This window comes from Geospiza fortis, unplaced genomic scaffold, assembly GCF_000277835.1.
Source record: "Geospiza fortis unplaced genomic scaffold, GeoFor_1.0 scaffold221, whole genome shotgun sequence".
Classification (NCBI taxonomy): Eukaryota; Metazoa; Chordata; class Aves; order Passeriformes; family Thraupidae; genus Geospiza; species Geospiza fortis.
In genome coordinates this window covers 1,937,652-1,955,118 of record NW_005054395.1, presented here as the reverse complement: position 1 = coordinate 1,955,118, position 17,467 = coordinate 1,937,652, and the positions used below count along the sequence as shown (strand labels likewise).

General features: G+C 37.3%; 1 protein-coding gene across 1 annotated transcript in view; it reads right to left on the bottom strand.

Moving 5' to 3' along the window:
• Positions 1-1,967: 1,967 nt before the first annotated feature.
• The window catches only part of ATAD5 (ATPase family AAA domain containing 5), a 17,492-nt gene continuing 1,992 nt past the window's right edge, over positions 1,968-17,467 (bottom strand). The window contains exons 2-23 of the mRNA XM_031060912.1: positions 14,956-16,755; positions 14,512-14,599; positions 13,671-13,835; positions 13,352-13,490; positions 12,805-12,889; positions 12,158-12,339; positions 11,563-11,720; positions 11,146-11,299; positions 10,626-10,919; positions 10,359-10,455; positions 9,751-9,833; positions 9,516-9,661; positions 9,239-9,389; positions 8,609-8,779; positions 8,298-8,413; positions 8,121-8,214; positions 7,826-7,890; positions 6,765-6,945; positions 5,886-6,076; positions 4,765-5,597; positions 3,521-3,685; positions 1,968-3,331 (exon numbers count right to left, since the gene is read on the bottom strand). Coding sequence (XP_030916772.1) covers positions 3,253-3,331; positions 3,521-3,685; positions 4,765-5,597; positions 5,886-6,076; positions 6,765-6,945; positions 7,826-7,890; positions 8,121-8,214; positions 8,298-8,413; positions 8,609-8,779; positions 9,239-9,389; positions 9,516-9,661; positions 9,751-9,833; positions 10,359-10,455; positions 10,626-10,919; positions 11,146-11,299; positions 11,563-11,720; positions 12,158-12,339; positions 12,805-12,889; positions 13,352-13,490; positions 13,671-13,835; positions 14,512-14,599; positions 14,956-16,755 — 5,437 coding nt within the window. The 3' untranslated portion in view covers positions 1,968-3,252. The remainder of the gene's footprint in view (positions 3,332-3,520; positions 3,686-4,764; positions 5,598-5,885; positions 6,077-6,764; positions 6,946-7,825; positions 7,891-8,120; positions 8,215-8,297; positions 8,414-8,608; positions 8,780-9,238; positions 9,390-9,515; positions 9,662-9,750; positions 9,834-10,358; positions 10,456-10,625; positions 10,920-11,145; positions 11,300-11,562; positions 11,721-12,157; positions 12,340-12,804; positions 12,890-13,351; positions 13,491-13,670; positions 13,836-14,511; positions 14,600-14,955; positions 16,756-17,467) is intronic.

Here is a 17,467-nt window from a genome sequence, read left to right as displayed (position 1 = left end):
CGGCCCGCGCCCCGCGGGCACCCGCCCACTGTCCCTGTCCCGGCCCGGTCCCCGGCAGCTTTCCCGCAGAGTCGGAAGGTCTGCGCTGACAGTCCATTACTAAGGGGCCGTGTCCAGGAGGGTTCGTCCGCGCCCTCCAGGTTTGCCTCAGCCCCGGCTCTCTGTAAAAGTTTACAAAGCTCGCTGGGGAACAGAAGGGCAGCGGCGCCCCAGACATCGACCGAAAAAGCCCCGGTACCGCCGGGGCAGGCGAGTCCCGCTCTCCCAGCGCAGCTCTGCCCCACTGCGAGCGCTCAGCACAGGCTCTGAGGGAGCTCGGTGACACCAAGCAGTGCCAGAAAAACTCTGCCCACGCAGATCAACACAGGGACAATACAGCATTTCAACCCTACTGAAAGTGTTCCTCTTCCATGATAAAGCAAATGCCAAAAAGTCGTGCCTTAATATTCTGTTTATCTAAGACAAAATACAAATATTCTGTTTACCTAAAACAAAAGACAAAGAGAAAAATTTGAGACAAAGATTTTCAAGGTTAATTAATTCAGAAAAAGATTGAGGTATTCAAATATTTTTCTAGTTTCGAGTTAAATTTAATTTGCATTGCTATAGTGCAGTAGTAGACACAATGCTTCTTTAGTGAAGTTTATCTACAATCTTGTAAAAACACTGTAATTTTGTAGATGAATAAACGCTACACTAGACATGTATTAGCAGTTCCAAGTACTGAAACTTTTTTCCATCTTTTATGGAAGATTATGCCTTTTATTTATTTGTAACTATTGTGAAGTTATGAAATACACAGCAGCAGAATATCTGAAAAAGTTGTTCAGCTACTTACATAGAATCTCTTTTCAGCATTCTCCCTCTAGGAACTGTTGCATACTGGAATGTAAACGTGGATTTAATTTTCCACAGGTAATCTTGCAAGCCATAGACCAAAGCTTTTTGCTAGCTTAATTTTTGTAGTGTCCTTACAACTCCTGTGGAATAAAAGGGACATTTTGTATGACATTTGGGGAGTGGTCTTGCTCTTTAAGGGGTCCTTCCCTCCTCAAACTTCTATTATGCAGTAGCATTAACACAGTCTAAGCCTTTGGCTCATTCTTGCAACCCTAACTGCTTTTTTCTACATTATTCATGGGATGGTAGAATAATGTCACCTAATTTACATCCTGGAAAGCAATATTGGAATGACAGTAAAGAGAAAAAAAAGCTTGAAACTTGGTTGAGATTTCCCCAAGAACAATGTTGTTGGTTTTGGTGTTAAGTTGCTGTATACCTACTAATAACTGCTGCTTGAATGGGAGAGAGTCATTGTGAAACTCCAGGGTTGTTTTTACTTCTGATTTCAAGACACAGAAGTTAGCTGGAGGGGCAGTACATAAAGGACTAACCAGGGCCCAAACTATTGCAGGAAAATATTTTGCATCAAAAGTAGGCAAATTTCACAGTACTGGAATGGAGCTTGTGAAGCATTTCCTTCTAAGCAGAGTTAGTCAAAACCAGCCCCAGGTCCCTCTTCCCTCAAGCCCATCCCTCCTGGAAACTTGCTTTATTCTAGCATACAAAAGATGCTTATACCTGATGCATAAAAATCCAAAGGTGCTAACTTATTAGAACTCAAATTATCACACATGGATTATCCTTCATTCAGAGCTTAAAGTGATTTCATGTGGTAAATGTCTGATCAAGAAGGGAAATACTTGAATTCCACCTTACCTTGTGGACACCACAGCAGATTCTGTAAACAACTTCTTAAGGCAGTTATTAAAACCAGAGCTGACTTCAAAAGAAGGTAAATTGTCTCTCACTGCTTTCTAACTTGGGTCTTTCAAATTATCCCTGAATTTCCCAAAACACTACTGCTTTATAGGACTTGTTTCTGGTTTATGGAGGTCTTCACTGTAATCTAGTTAGATTGATAGTGCCCTTAGAAAGCAGTGAACAGATACACTTTTACTTTATTATTTAAAAAAAATTAAAAATGTTATTTATTTTTACAAATCATACAGGAGAAGCATAGACTGTTGATACAAAAAAATCAAGCCATGAAGATTTTAACAGTCACCACTGTTATTTTGATAATTCTGGACAATGGAAAGAGTAAACTATAAAATGATCTACAATGCAGAAGTTTAAAATAATTTACTGTTTCCATAAATATTTCTAATTCCTGAACATCTTTAACTAACATGGAAAATGTAAGATGAGACCAGAACCAGGAAATGCCTTCCTTATTTTTACAGAGACACTGAGGTAAGTGGAGCACCACTGCATGGCAGCAGTCTGACTCAGTTTGAGGAACAAGAACAGTCCAACTGCAAAGAAAAGACAGGAAAGTTCATGGCTGAACTAATTCCAGTTTTAAAATCCTTTAAAAATATGTTTCAGGACTTTTACCTTTCATGCAACAGAAACATTGAGATTGTAGCAAAGTCTCACAAATTTATTGTCATATAAAAACGGGTTCAATCACAAATAATCAGGCTGAAGTCTTGTCAAATACAAAAAAAGAAGCTTAAGAATAGAACACAATATACAAGACTAGAAGTAGTTAAATATTCCTGTACCCAAAGTAACGCTGGGATAATTGTTATTTACAAAATCTTGCCTAAATCTCTTGAGACCATGTTGAGCTACAGTAAAAATTTCTCTACCTTTTTAGGAGATTAACATGCAGATCTGACAGCTGTAAACAATGAAAGGAATGTATACAAATATATGTACATTGAGGCATAGTGCTTTGTAAGGACTTTGTTCCCTATGGTCAAAGTGAAGAGTTGCTTTCAGTCATTTAGACTTTGGAGGACTTGTTGCACCCTCTCTGTGCCCCCTCCCATCTGGAGTTATTTATCATTTTAGCTGCAAATTCAGAAACAAACTTGTTTGAACAAAACAGTTGCCTCAGAAAACAGCAACTTTGCTGTGGAAGTTGTGACAGTTGGTTGTTACAAAAGGACTTCTTGCTACGTGATCCACAAATTAGAGAGAAAGAGAGCAAGAAGTTCCCACTGAATAGTTTGTGCATTTAATATTATGAATGCCCTTACTGGACAAGCACCAAACAAACCCACATGTCAGCTGTGGAGAGCAGTATAATGACAACAGATATATACATTATTTTAAATAATTATAAAAATTTAATATACAAATGACTCTGAATATACAATAATGTGGTAATTAAAAATACCCCAAACAATCTATGGTGAGAATACCACCATTAGGCACAAAGTATTTCTGGTGTTGGCTATTTTAAGGGAAGTCCAAAGACAGACCATTTATCGTTTGTCTGGGTATTTCAAGATGAATCCCTTCAAGATAATGCAAGAACCTATTAAAAGAAGTAAAAAAGATTGTTAAAGGAACAAAGTTATTTCCAAATATAAGGCAACATTTTTATTATTTTGAGAGACAAATGTCCACCTTCCTTGCCTAGAATTATTTGACAAAATATTTTATTAAAATCCTTAACTACCTTCTATAATTAAATGTAGCAAGATTTAGGAAACCCCAAACTTACCTTCTTTTAGTCTTCCCTTGCTCTTTAAGCTTCTCAGACCTACAGATACTGCGGAGAGTGGGGAGGTATTCAAGGGTACTGGCTTGCTTATTGCCCAGGTTTAAAGGACTTCTGGAAAATACAGTTTTGATGACAGCCAGCCTCTTCTGTGCTTTTTTGTGAATGCTAAAACAGAGAACAAAGCTTTATTGTTTCTTTTTCAAGAATGCACAATGATGATTTTATTTCTTTAGGATCAAAGCCCCTGGTTTAAAACTCCATTAAACTGATATCCAGAAGTGCATCCCAATGGATCAGATGTCTGCAGCTTCTAATTGTGTGCTGCTTGCACAGCATCACAAAGCTGCACCTGGACAGAAACATCAGGGCCAGCAGTTTGTTTGGCCGAAGCTCTTGTCTTAATCAGGAGTCTGATCTGGTGAGCTCTTCAGTCTAGATATGGATGTGAGGTTCAGTACAACCACAACTGAAGGCATCTGTGGTCTTCAAAAATAAAAAGCATTATGCAATTGGTATTTGCCAGAATATCAGTGTCAGGTCCAGTGTCTAACCCATGACAAACTTGGTTACAGGACGTATGGTCTGATCCATTCTGCCCTTGCTCCTCTGGGTACTGATTTACAGAAGAAAGGCTCTAAGCCATTTTCCTGTTCAGACCCCTGAATGGGCTTTAAATACCCATTGTGCCAATTTTACCTATGATGATTTATTTATGTCAAAAACAATGTTTCATACCCACACTTGATAGTATTCTTTGGTCTTTTACAATGTATTAAAGGTTATTCTTTTTTAGCATAAGTTACTACAAAGAATTTACTTTGGATTTTGTTAGGTCTTCATCAAGCAACACCTACCAACACACTTAACATGAGTTCTGCAGGAGCAGGTGACATTTGGTAGTTGCAGAATCCCATCTGTCTTGAAAAAGCCATTCCTTTAGGGTTCTGTTATTCTTTTGGGGGTGGTGGTGCTGTTTGTCCATTTTTTAAATAACTAGACTAAGGTTAGCATTCCTGAACAACATCAGAGTCAGGCTGTTCAAGAAAAGTCACTTTTTGCAGATTGACAGGAAGTTAATTTAAGGTTGTAAAAGCACAATGAACAATATATTGCAGTGTTTTCAGGCACAGTGTCATAATGGTATGAATGTGTATACATCAAATCTGAAACAGTCCTACACCCTGGGAAATGCTCTGCTTGACAAATAACTGCATTACACTCCAGAAATATTAACAAAGTCTTACCTTGAATCAGCTGCCTGACTGAAGGATATGCAATTCCTTGTGTTTGAGAGAGGCAGAGTAAGTCCCTTCAGCTGATCACTTTCAGGTGTTTTACTGATAGTTGAAAAGGATTCCAAATTTTGTGAAATATTAACAGAACTTTTAGTGAAGCTGAGTGCTTCAATAGCTGCCTTTATTTCACTACAGCTCTGGGAATTCCACCAATCAGTATTTTCTATACTGAACTCATCACAAAGACCATTTCTGATTTTGGCATTTGTCCAATGAAAATCTTCACTTTTAGAAAACTCCAGTGGTTCCCTGATGGTAGTGTTTACACAGCAATCCAGGAAGGACATGTTTTCCACAAACTCAGTCAGTGAATTCAGACACTGAAAAACAACTGCAGACCTTCTTTCGTTTACTGAGGTTTTAGTTTTAACTTCTTTTTGTTCTTTATGCACCAACAATTTTGATTCCTTTTTACTCACTTGGACACATGATTTAGGACTGTCTGATGGCAAAGTTATGAATTCAGCTGAATAGTTCAGCTCAGAATCAAATAAGTCACTATCATCCAATATCTCAAGCCTTTTCTGAACCTTTGTCTTTTTAGACCTTTTTCCAGGGCTACTCTTCCTAGAGCAAGAACTGCCAGTAGATCTGTCTTTTGAAGAAACTACAGTAGTCCTTTCAAATATAGACTTTGAGGCTTCAGACTGGTTTGACAGAACTTGCATTGGTAAGGGAAGAATAAGTTCAAGATTGCTATATACAAAATCCACATGCTTCATCTGGAATTCTGTGAGAAGCTGCATCAATTTATTCCATTCCTCCATAGTTGTGATTTTGTGCTGTAAAATAATAATATGAAAGCTCTATCAGCATATTAAAATTATTTCTTAAAAATAAAAATGTTATTACAGAAAATCTCACACTCCTGGCTAATGCTTATGAAGTGAGGGACTGTTTTGTTTGTAGGAGACCACCCCAGTTCAGAATGTACCTAACCACAGAATTCTCTAACTTCTACAACAAACCTTTTCAGAGGTTTGCTTTTAAGATGATGCCATTCCTGGTGATGGTTACACTCAATTGTCTGGCAATCATTCAAAGTATTACCAAGTCAGCTACAAAAATACCTTTAAAAATGTAAACAAATCTTCTGAAGGCAAGAGGATGTTCTTAAGGCCAAGCAATGTCTCTACACAGCCTGTATCACATTTTGGAAACTCCTGAAGATGTGAATCATCAGCTTGAGAAAAATCCATCTTGGAATCCTTAGACTTTGGAGGATGAATGACATTATCTGCCTTCCTTGTCTCTTCTTCTCCTGCACAGAGATAACAGGCTTTACTTGAAAGGGAACAACTGCATCATTAAATTGATTTTCCACCTCTTTGCCTCGATTCCTGGCACAAAGGATGCTGTGTCACCTTTTGCTGTGGTGCTGAAGGAACAGAGCAGCTCAAATGAGACATCCCCATTTCCACATCACTGCTGTCAGTGTTACCAACCTGCTCTCCTGCTTCCCAAGTAACCTTTGAAGGAGGCTGTGCCTCACTTGTCTCTCCCTGTCACTCCCTCATATCCCTAAACTCCTCCTGAATCCTTTGGGATCAAGTTCCTACCCCTGCCTGCTTGCCAGCTGTGCCACTTTTATCCCTTTTTCAGTTCTGCTTCTTCTAGGTGAATTGCCTACCAGCTATATGGATAAGGAACTGCATACTCTGAGGAAAATTACTACTGGTTCCCTTCTTTGCCTAGTTCTGCTACTCACAACATGAAATGGATAGTAGGTACCATAATAGGAGGCAATAACACCCTCAAAATTAAGTTCCTTATGCATTAATACAAGGCTTTGAAGTAGCTAAAAATAGCAGAAGCATTCCCCCACCCCCCAAATTTAGGGGTCTTACAAGAAGTTACCATTCATTCATACATGTCTAAGAATGCTTCTATTTAGTCAAATTCATATGAATAGATGGATATTTTTTAAAGATTAAATTAAAACAACATACCATGAGGTGCCAAATGCTTCTCTTTCAAGCATCCACCTCCACTTCTAACCCAGAACTGTAAGTACAGGACACTTTGTCTGATATCACAGTTATTTGTGGTCAGGAGAGCAGCCAAATCTTTCACATCTGTCCATAGGTTCTCAGCCAGGCACAGAGCTTGGAGGTAGCTCACAGAGTTTATCTAAACAAGAGTTACACACAGACCACTGAAACAACCCCTGTCAATAACACTGCAGGAAGTCACATAAGAGCAAATTATTCTATTTATGCTTGTAATACAGTTTGCCTTTTAATACAGAAGATTAATTTATTAAATTAGATTACAGTTAGATTAAAACCTGTAAGGAAAAGCAAGCTACCCAATGTATGTAGCCTATGTCGGAGAATTAAGTTAAGTTTAGAAATAATTAAAAACAAACACACAAACATATTCTGCTTATGGTCCTGAGGCTACCTGCACCTTGCTTTTACTGAACTATATTCATTTTGAAGGTTTTTCTTGCATTCTTTCTTTTAACTCTGCCGCCTAAAAGTACAACAGGTTTTCTGTTTCACATTAAGAAATTTCCCCTTCTCAATATTTAGGTCCTTCTGATTCTCATTTATTTAGGTTTTTCACCTAATACATAGCTGCAAATAAAACTATTTGCTACACAGAACCCTAGTGTTTACATTAAAGGATTAACCCACAATACTTTTTAAATAACTGCTATACTTTTTAATGAATGAACCAGTACTAGCATAATCAACCTCCAGATCAGAGCTATCAAATATTTATCTAAATACATTCTACAAATTAATTGATTAAGTGATGTTCTTATTGTAATTCTCAGTACCACTAAATTGTTTGGAAAATAAATCTTCCATGCCAGTAAAACAGCTCCTACATGTAAAGATAAATACATCCTACATATCCTTACATAAACCCCAAAGACATGTCTGTCTCTGATCAAACAAGTATGTTACAACAGAAATATATAAACCTACACCAACATTTAAATTTCAAACTGAAATCAGCTGATAATTACTTGCTTAGGATGTACCTGCATTTCCAGACTTACCAAGGAAGGAGTTTTAAAGTTGATCTCTTCAAAATAGCCATCAAACATTAAACTGAATGTTGGATCTATAAAGAGAGATCAGTGAACTGTCATGACATTATGTCAAACCTAGTTATTTTCTTTATCAATTAGAGCAACCAGTACCTTTATTCAAACACTCAAATACTTGCCTTACAGTCTCCAGTCATTTAATTTTGCATTTAGGAGCAGTATTCAACCATCACAATTTACAGCCTCTAATTAGAAGTGGCTCTTCTGTCTGTAAAGCCTAACTACTGTCACAAACACTACTCACCATTGGTGGTAAGAATCACAGGTCTCTTTGCAGTTGCCATGAATGTCTTTATTGCACTTAGAAATCCTGCATCTTCATCAAATATTATATCCACCTACAGAAACAAACATAGCATCAATAGCTTGAGCAGCAGTTACAAGCTGTGAACAGTCATAGTATATTTCATGTGAATTTTACCTCTTCAAAAAGAATGAGAGATGTTGCACTTTTCCTGTTGTGTTCTCCTCCTTCTTCTTTGTTTATCGACGTAATTTGAGTATCTTTCTTTACTTCCAGTGAATTCTGAGTATTTCCTGCAGATGGATGAATAATTGAGCAGGAAGGGAGTGAAACCATTTAACGCTTTCCACGTGCTGGCTTCAAAAATCCCCCATGTATCAAATGCTTAGAGAATCTGTTCTTTTCTCCACACAGCTCCATACATGCTACGTACATGGTGCAGCATTTCCACCTCCAAAGGTAATTTGTTATTAAAAAGGAATACCTACCTCCAGTTTTTTCTTCAGATGTTGCTTCTCCATCAACACCTTTACATTTGGCAGAAATTTTGAAGTAGTTTGTAAGTGTTTTAGAGGGCAAGCTTCGTTTTAATCCTGCTCCTTTGGGTGACAGTGGCGGTTTTCTTGGAGAAATAACTTTCTTTGGAGAATACAATTTTTCTGCAAGGTATGTTTTATATTAAACTTCATCTGGAGATATAATGTCAAACTGATATTTCTCAGACAAATTTAAAGTAAAACCCATTTTTTATCTATGGCAAATGACAGGTTTACTGTGCTGATTTTTTGCTTGTTTTCCTTTTCTCTTGTTATAGGAAAAGCTTTCTGTTCAACTTTCTATTCAAATGCCACAGCACTTGCTCCACCACTGCAGAAATAACGTAATCAAGAGTCAGTATTTTAATAAAGTCATTATTTCATTTGGTCTGTAGCTGTGTTAACCAACAGACCAGTTCTTACTATTATGGCCAGGTAAGCTAAATCTGCCATCTTTCTAAAAACAACTGATATCTAAAATTTGTTTTGGGAATTCAGTCTTTAACAACCTTCTCCCCTTTGTAAAACCCACCCCGTAATTCAGACCAAACAAAGAACCCCACATAAGAACACAACACTTACTTGGTGACTTGGTAGTGCTACAACTGTTAAAAAAGCAAGGCTTGTGTGCATTCACACCTTTTTTGTCCACTTGATGAGACTGAGTAGCTTCTTTCAGCTGAGACAATATCTGTCTCCCACTACGCTGGCAAGAGGCATTGACTTCAAATATCTGCAATGGTATTGAATTTACAAAAAGAAAGAAAATTAAATTGTAGACATCTTGTATTACAAATGCTTTCGTATCATGAGCTATATATAAGAAAAATGCACTGAGGACAGAAAGAACTCCACAAACCTTAAACCCAAGCTCCTGAGCACAAGCATACACTGCAGCAGTTTTCCCCACTCCTGGTGGGCCAGTTATCAGAACTGTATTGCAAAGGGTTGTCTCTTCCTCAATATCAGATTTACTATCTTTAAAGTCAAGGCTGCTTAAAGAATCTGTAGAATTATTAAAAAGAAAATAAAGGATTACTGTTATTTTTTGCCAACTTTCAAAAAAAGAGAAGCTATATTAATTCTATCAGTACCTTCTAGCTCTTTGTCCTCCTTTTCCCTTTTCTGATTTCGTTTTTCTTCCAAATCAGCTCTCTTTTTCCATTCTTTTAACCAACTATAAAAGAAAGAATGAAAACAAGAATAAAATTGCTGGTGAATTAAGTGAACCAAATTAAGATGGAACAGAACAGAACTAGGGGACATCAGCCACTTGTTACCCCACAGAAATCTATCAAGTCCTTTCAGATAAAAGCGAAAAAATGCTCAGGATTTGATTCTTCTGTAAAAAAGGTTTCCTTTTTCATTCTACATTCTGTTAGTTGACTGGTATAAAAACAAGTCATTTGGTGAACTACTTATTCACTCATAATTCAGTGTTGTTTTGTCAGATGAATCTTTAAATTCTGTGTAAGAGCCACACCAGTAACTTAAGCACACACAGAAAATTTAACTGAAAGCACAATGTGTTAGGTGGAATTTAGTGCTAAATTCATGTGAAAAGCAGACAGTACAGCAAGGTCATGATCAGGATGCTTGTAGGGAAGTACAGACAAGTACTGCTCTCTCAGTACTTGAGCATTATCAAGTAACGTAAGGTTTTGAGTTATTTTAGGAATGGATCCATGTTCCAGCTTCTGACCTGTGTAGCCTTTCAATTTCTTTCTTGTTCCCTACAAGTTCACTGGAATCTTGAGGCTGATATTTTTCTGTCCAGAGCATGTCTTCCTTTTCCACACCTACAGAAACAATATTGTCCATTTTTAAAGTTCTTCATGCAACAGACTTGATCACATCTAGCAGAGTATCAGGACTAGATTTGATTTTTGCATCACAGTGGAAAGCTGACATAGATCACACATACCCTTCCTCAATGGAAAGATTAAAATGAGACAGGAAATGCAGTTACCTGAAAGTGCACTTGGATCTGATAAACAACCACTGCCTTCTGTCACACTATCTGGTTTCTGGGTCTTGTTTTTTCCCAAGTGTGTGGCTTGTCCTGTCTCTGCCTGTTTTTCTCCAGATATGGGAGGAATAAGGCTCCTGGAAACTCTTGATTTCATCTTAGCCTCAGTACCTTCAAGTTGTTTTCTTCTTTTTGATTTGCGATCTTCTGTTTCTTTCCTTTTCCTCTTTGTTTCCTTCCAATTGTCAGGATGTTTCTCAACTGCATCAAGATTTGCAGTGCCATCTCTGATTTCTAAGAAAAAAAAAATTGCATCCATTCAAAATTTCAGGCCAAGTCCATTACTACTGTACATTTGCTTTAACCACATTTGAAGAATTTGGTCAAAATAACCTAAAATGTGAGGATCAATGTATTTCCAACAACAGTATTCCTTCAGTAATATATTTTTTAAAATTCCCAGTTATTTTTTAATGCCAGAGAGAGTGAGGGTGGTTTTCTCCCTACACAGATTCCTAACCTTGGGTGCTATTTTCCAAAGCCAACCGCTCTGTTTGCTTTTTCAGGAACCTGGAGTAGTATTTTCTCACTGGAAACTGAGGATTAGAAGCCACAATCTCATCTAGCAAATCCTTCTTGAATGCCTCAGGAAAAGCTGGTCGGTGGCCTGAAAGCTGGAATACACACACAAAGAATTACTCAAAAATTTACACAGTATGCTTTGCATAATTTAAACTGGTCATAGCTTGATAAATGGAGAGATTAACAGAAACTGATGAGAACTGTCTAATGGTAAGATGCAAAATGGGTAACTCATACACAGGGAAATTAAAAAAACCCCACAAATTACAGGACTGAAACAAATTCAAACAACAGGATTTATTAAAAACATAACTCCAAACAGGTATCAAAATGATTTGAATTTTAAAGTACTCACCACAGGTGCAGAACCATTTCCAGCTTGTTTTGAATTCACAGTGGAAAATTCACCAAGTGAGAGAGTGATTTTTGTGATGTTGGTGACTTCAGTACTCAGTTCCCTCAGCTTAGTTAATAGAGGACATGATGGTGATTGCAATTTCCACATTGGAGAACCTACAAAAGAACCCCCATCAAAAACAAAACAAGAGTTAACTTCTATCCTAGGGAAAAGAAATGGGCTGGTCTTCTCTCTTTTGTGAAGTCTTTTGCCTTTGTCAGAAGGAAATGGTTTCTGCCCAAATCAGTCCAACACAATCTTTATTCTCCAAATTGGAACTTAACAGACCAACTGTTTTGACTAAGTATAAAGAATTTTGCATCCTTACCCATGTATGTATAGACTACTTTAGCATCAATTCAATTTGTAAATTTTGTATTCAAAAACATCTTACTGGAAGCTTCAAGTTTTGTTCTCTTACTGAGACACAAAACAAGAGGAAACTCCCACTTATTCCAGTCCTAAGCTGTTCAAATTTTTTCTTTTCTGCACAGATTCCTCAGAAATTATTATGTATATTTGAACAAAACCCAAAAACTTAACACAAGCTTACAGTCATCCTTCTGCTGTACATGGACAACAGTCTTAAAACAGGAACTTGCAAGGGAGTATGCTTCCATTGCTGCTGCCTTCTTTGCAATCTGCCTTTTCAGCGACTCTGGCAATCCACTCATCAGGAATTCACGTTTTGCTCTGAATGGATCACCATCTTGAGAATTTTCAGATGCATCTTGGCTTTAATGAAAACAGAAAAGAAAAAGAAAGAAAAGAAGATAGAATTAGTAGAACTTCCAGCTATACAGGGCTGAATTTAATCACATTGTCTTCCAAATGAGTTGAAAAGAGTCTTTCAGAACTGCTGAAATTAATTTTAATGTGGTTAGTTTGAAATTAATTCTGTGTTAAAAATTTTAATCTAAAAAAAATTTCTTTGGTTTTGTATTTTTATATGCAATTTGGGATTTCTTTTTAATCATCACCAACTACATTTCCAGACATCTAATATGGTTCTAAAATGGTTGAAGAACTCTCCAAGAAACCCTAAAATTTTGCAAGCGGATTAAAATACTAACCAGTATAAAAGTAATGAATATTTATAGCACATTTCAGTAATGTATTTAAATCTGTAAAATGAGAGAATGTTAAAATAACCTTGAAACGTATTTTGGTTTTTAAGCAACTGCACTCTTGAAAACTGACCTGCTTTCATCAAAGATCACAATTGGTTCACCTGCAGAGTTTGGAGCATTTTTGCGCAGGCAGGAAGGTGGACATCTCAGTTTCCCTTTAAAAAGGTAAAAAAACTATTATTAGATTAGCACTCATACAAGATTCTAACCTTACTTCTGTGTTAACTACCAGTATGTTCCATTTAACATCATCAGGAAATTTCCTTTCCTTAAGGGAAAGTTGAGTATTTTAACAAAACTCATTATAGCTTTGTTTCTAATTATTTCCTCATATAGCTGCTATTTTCTACCATTAGGAAAAAAAAGGAAACACAACAATACATGGTATATGTTGACAATTTTTCAAATAAACAGTTTTCCCTGAATGAAGAAAAAGCAAAACAACACATGTAAATAACCTCTGCACTATTAATTCATAAAAAAAGGGAAGGTATATATTGGAATATTATACAAGATAAATCAGAAGAAAAGATTAATATACTGCAAAGGCAGCTTTATGAAATAAAGTTACAATAGTCAGTAATAAAAAATAAACACCTTCAGTAAAACTCAATTACCATTTGAGTTCTTTGCAACCTTCAAGTTTTTAGACTTCTTCCCCAAAACATCATTTAAGCTCCGAAGTTTCTTTTCCTTCACACTCTGCTCTGTAGCAGTGACATTGTCCATGTTTGAACCCAGAATTATTACTGATTCCTAGAGGGAAAGCAGATCAAGTAAGAAAGGAAACTCAACCTCTCCTCCTTTATTAACAATACACTGCAGATATCTACCTTAGCTTGCAAACATTTCTTGTAAAGAACAAGTAGGAATCATTTGTGCTGCTTATATCAAGAACAAATATATAAAAATGTCCCCCCCAAAGTACAGCCTTACATCACTTTCTTCTAATTTCTTCTTCTCAGCAAGAGCTCGCTGTCGAGACGAGCGCCTCACAGGAGCTGCTGAGTCTTCACTCACTTTGGATCTGTTCTGCTGTATGGCCTTTGCTTTTTCAATCAGCTGCTTTGCTTTAGATCTGTTTTTAGAAGTGGAGTTTATCTGTTAACAAAGAACAAAAAAACTGAAATAGCAATTAATAGCACTCTTCACTAAGTACTTGGCATACAAACATAATTTTTCGCTTTCATAGAAATAGGTAACTGTTGCAAACTTTCACTGGTATCAAAAAGAAAATGAAATAATTGAAAGAACAAGAAAACCAACATGGTATCAACAGTTCTCCAAAGGGAGTGAAAGCCCTGCAAGGAGATCCCCAATTTTTTCATGGAACTGATATGGGCAGTGACATTCTTAAGTCTCAGCTGTTCTGCTGTGCCCAAACACTACCACAAATCACTGCATCATTTAGGTTGGAAAAGACCTCTGAGATCATCAAGTCCAACCTCTGGCCAGTCATTACCTTGTCAAATAAACCATGGCACTAAGTGCCACATCCAGTCATTTCTGTATCCCATCCTGCAGCTCAGGAGCATGCTATTCTATGGGATTTTTCTGTTATGAAAGGTGGATTTTTACTAAAAATACATGTTTTAAGATCTAAGGTACAGGAAACTATCTCAAATTTCATCATAAATCAGAGTATATTCCCTTTCCATAGGGCAGCTGGGAAGTGTCATATTGTATTACACTAGATTATTACACAATACTGAATACACCACAATTATACCCATACAGGAAATGACAAAATACTGACACCAATCGTTACATAAATTACCTTTGTGTTTTTGGAGTGAGACTCTTCATTTTTCACTGCTTCAGCTCTATTTGATTTTGTAGCTGCCTTGATACGTGTAAACCTCATTCTAATTGGGAAAAAAATATTATGAAATTATCACTGGTTAATAAAGGGAAATGTTACTCTCAATTTAATTTTCAAAAGCCTTTAAAAATACAGTGCTGTAAATAGAAGCAATCCCCCAACTGGTGAATGAGGTTTTTTTGTTGTTTAGTTGGGATTTTTTTTGGTTTTTTGTTTTTTTTTTTTTGATGTCTTAGTATAAACACATTTATAGTCAGTTTTGATTCTTCTCTATTTTTACCCACTATGATCAGTATCCATGCAACTTTGATATACAGTCCATTAATATTTATGTCTTGCTTTCAAATACTTGCATACAATTAATGGGCAAAAAGGCAGAATATACTCTAAAAGGTTTACCTTATTGGGCTGTTTCCATCAAAGGGCACAGTAATCACCTCAGCTCTGTACATGTTGCTTTTCTTGCAGGATTGTCTGTGTGCTTTTGGGGTGGAAGTCTCTAATGGGCAGGCACTTAATTCATCTGCAGAACAGGCACTTCTGGCCTTGGGCTTTTTAGGTGTAACGTTTGTTGATGTTTTGGTTTTCTGCTGCCTTAAACTCCTCCTTAACTCATTCACTTCTGGACTTGATGAAATTATTACATCTAAGTTGTTTTCCACAGTAACAACATTAGCACCTGAATCCTCTTCTCCAGTATAATTGCTGGTGTTAGAGACATCAGTTTCCTTAGTTTCTGAAGCCTTCTTTCTTCTGCTTCCTTCTTTCTGAACCTTGCTAGATTTTCTGGGTTTAGTTCTATTGCTTTTAGGTTTAGAATGTGTACATTTGTCCACATAATCTTCTGGTACCCCGCTTTCTAATCCTTTATTTGAAGGAATGACATCTTCAGATCCCTCTTTTTCTTTTGAGGACTTTGCAGCAGCTTGCTTTTGTTTTCCAGATGCCTTTTTAACTCCACTTTTTGTTACATCTGCTGTTGGTTGTCTAAAAGCTTTCATGAACTGATGCTTTTCTTCCTGAGTACATTTTGGCCTCAGAGAATCTGCCCCTCCAGTCTCCAGTACAGCCAGCTCCAATTCCTCCTCCTCAATAACAACATTGGATTTTCTTTTCTGAGTCACCTGTTCAGTTTGCTCACTGTCCAAGAGGGCTGGGCTGCTTTCTCTTTCCCCTACACGTCCCTTCTGCTTCAAAAAAATGGAAGCTATTTTCCTAGAGCCTTTCTGCTCCTTATTTGAGGGAGATAATCTGGGGGGAATGGAATGAACTTGTGCAAGGACAGTCACTGTTCTGAGTGGCAGCTGCTGGGATTCCTCACACTTCTCTGGGTCACTAACACTGTCACTTTTATCCATTTTATTTGCAGCACCAGAAGTGTCAGTTGCTGGCTTTGTGTCTTCAACATTATTTTCTCCCTGACTTCTCAAGAAGTCCTCAAATGACACTGTTATTATACAATTATTTACCTGGGATGTCCCATCATCCATACGAACCTCAAAACTGGAATCACCAATAGCAGCATCACACTCTGCTACTGTATTTGTCTTCTCTTCAGTTTCCTTTTTATATGTTTCATTAATCTGGTTTTCCAATGAAGAGCTTTCAGACAAATCAGTATTTACTTTGTGCTTCCTTATTCTTGATATTTTTATCCTATTTTTTGATCCATTTGTTTCACAACCCAAGTTTTTTGCATTTTTTCTGGAGGGGATAACGTTTGGGAAGTTCTCTCTTTGATCGTTATCTTCTGCTAATTCTCCTGCACATTTTTTGTCCACTAGAGTACAAGAAGCAATAAAGTCATGACTGCCTTGTTGCAGTCCTGTAGTTACTCTGCTGTCATCACTACTAATTTCTATTTCAAGGTCATTCTCAGATTCTTTCATTTCTTTTGGCATATTACTTAAATTACCTTTCTTCCCTTTTCTCTTCCGCTTTAAAGATGGCTTGAAGGATGATTTACACTCTTTTTCATCAGTGTCCAACAGTGTTTTATTTTCTCCAGCTCCTACTGGGAATGCAGCATTCTCAGTTGCAGATGTCTTTTTAAAATAATCCAAGATATTGTTGGATTTTGGTGATGACAATGCTTTGTCCACTGGTTTTGTTAGTGGTGAAAAATACCTTGTGATTGTTTCTGCAGAAGCATCTTCCTCTCGCCGCTTCTTGCATGGCTGTAAAAGGTCCAACACAAATCTTAATTTTAAAAGACTTAAGATGACTCATATAGAACTTTTTCAGAAGACAAAAATGCATGTTAATGTGCTCAGACTGGGCACACATCCACTAAATCTCCATGTTTTCAAAGGCCATCCAAGCCTGAAATATTCTGTCCTTTCAAATAAATAAAAATCCTGTTCTGAAGCCTTGACATGGTCAAAACTGAACGGGATCACAGAGTCTTCAGAACAGCTCTGCAGATATTTCACAATACTGGAAGTCTGAAAGTCTAGGTCAATTCAGATATTAACCTTGAGATGTTCCCCAGAGCATTTGTGGAGCATTTAAGAGGGAATTCCAACATCCCTTATAAAGGTCTGATCCTACCGTAAACATCTGACACAGCTTAGGAAGATGGTGTACCTTTAAGAGTACTTAAAGAAAATGAGCACAAGATAATTGTTATCTCGTATAATGACTCAAACCATGAAAGAATATTTACTTCTACAGCTCCAAGAAAGACTTTGATTCATAAAGACTTTTATAACTCCCTGTTTACCAGAAACTGAACTCCTCGGAAATGAAACCCTCTGAAGCAGAAAACGTGTCTTCCCAAAGCCCCTCGAATGCGTTTAATGACAGCCGGGCCCGCGGGGCTGCGCCGAGCGTCAGCAGCGCCCGGGAGCCCGGGCCGGGGGCGGGCGGCCCCTCACAGCTCCGGGCGGCCCCTCGCAGCTCCCGGCACACC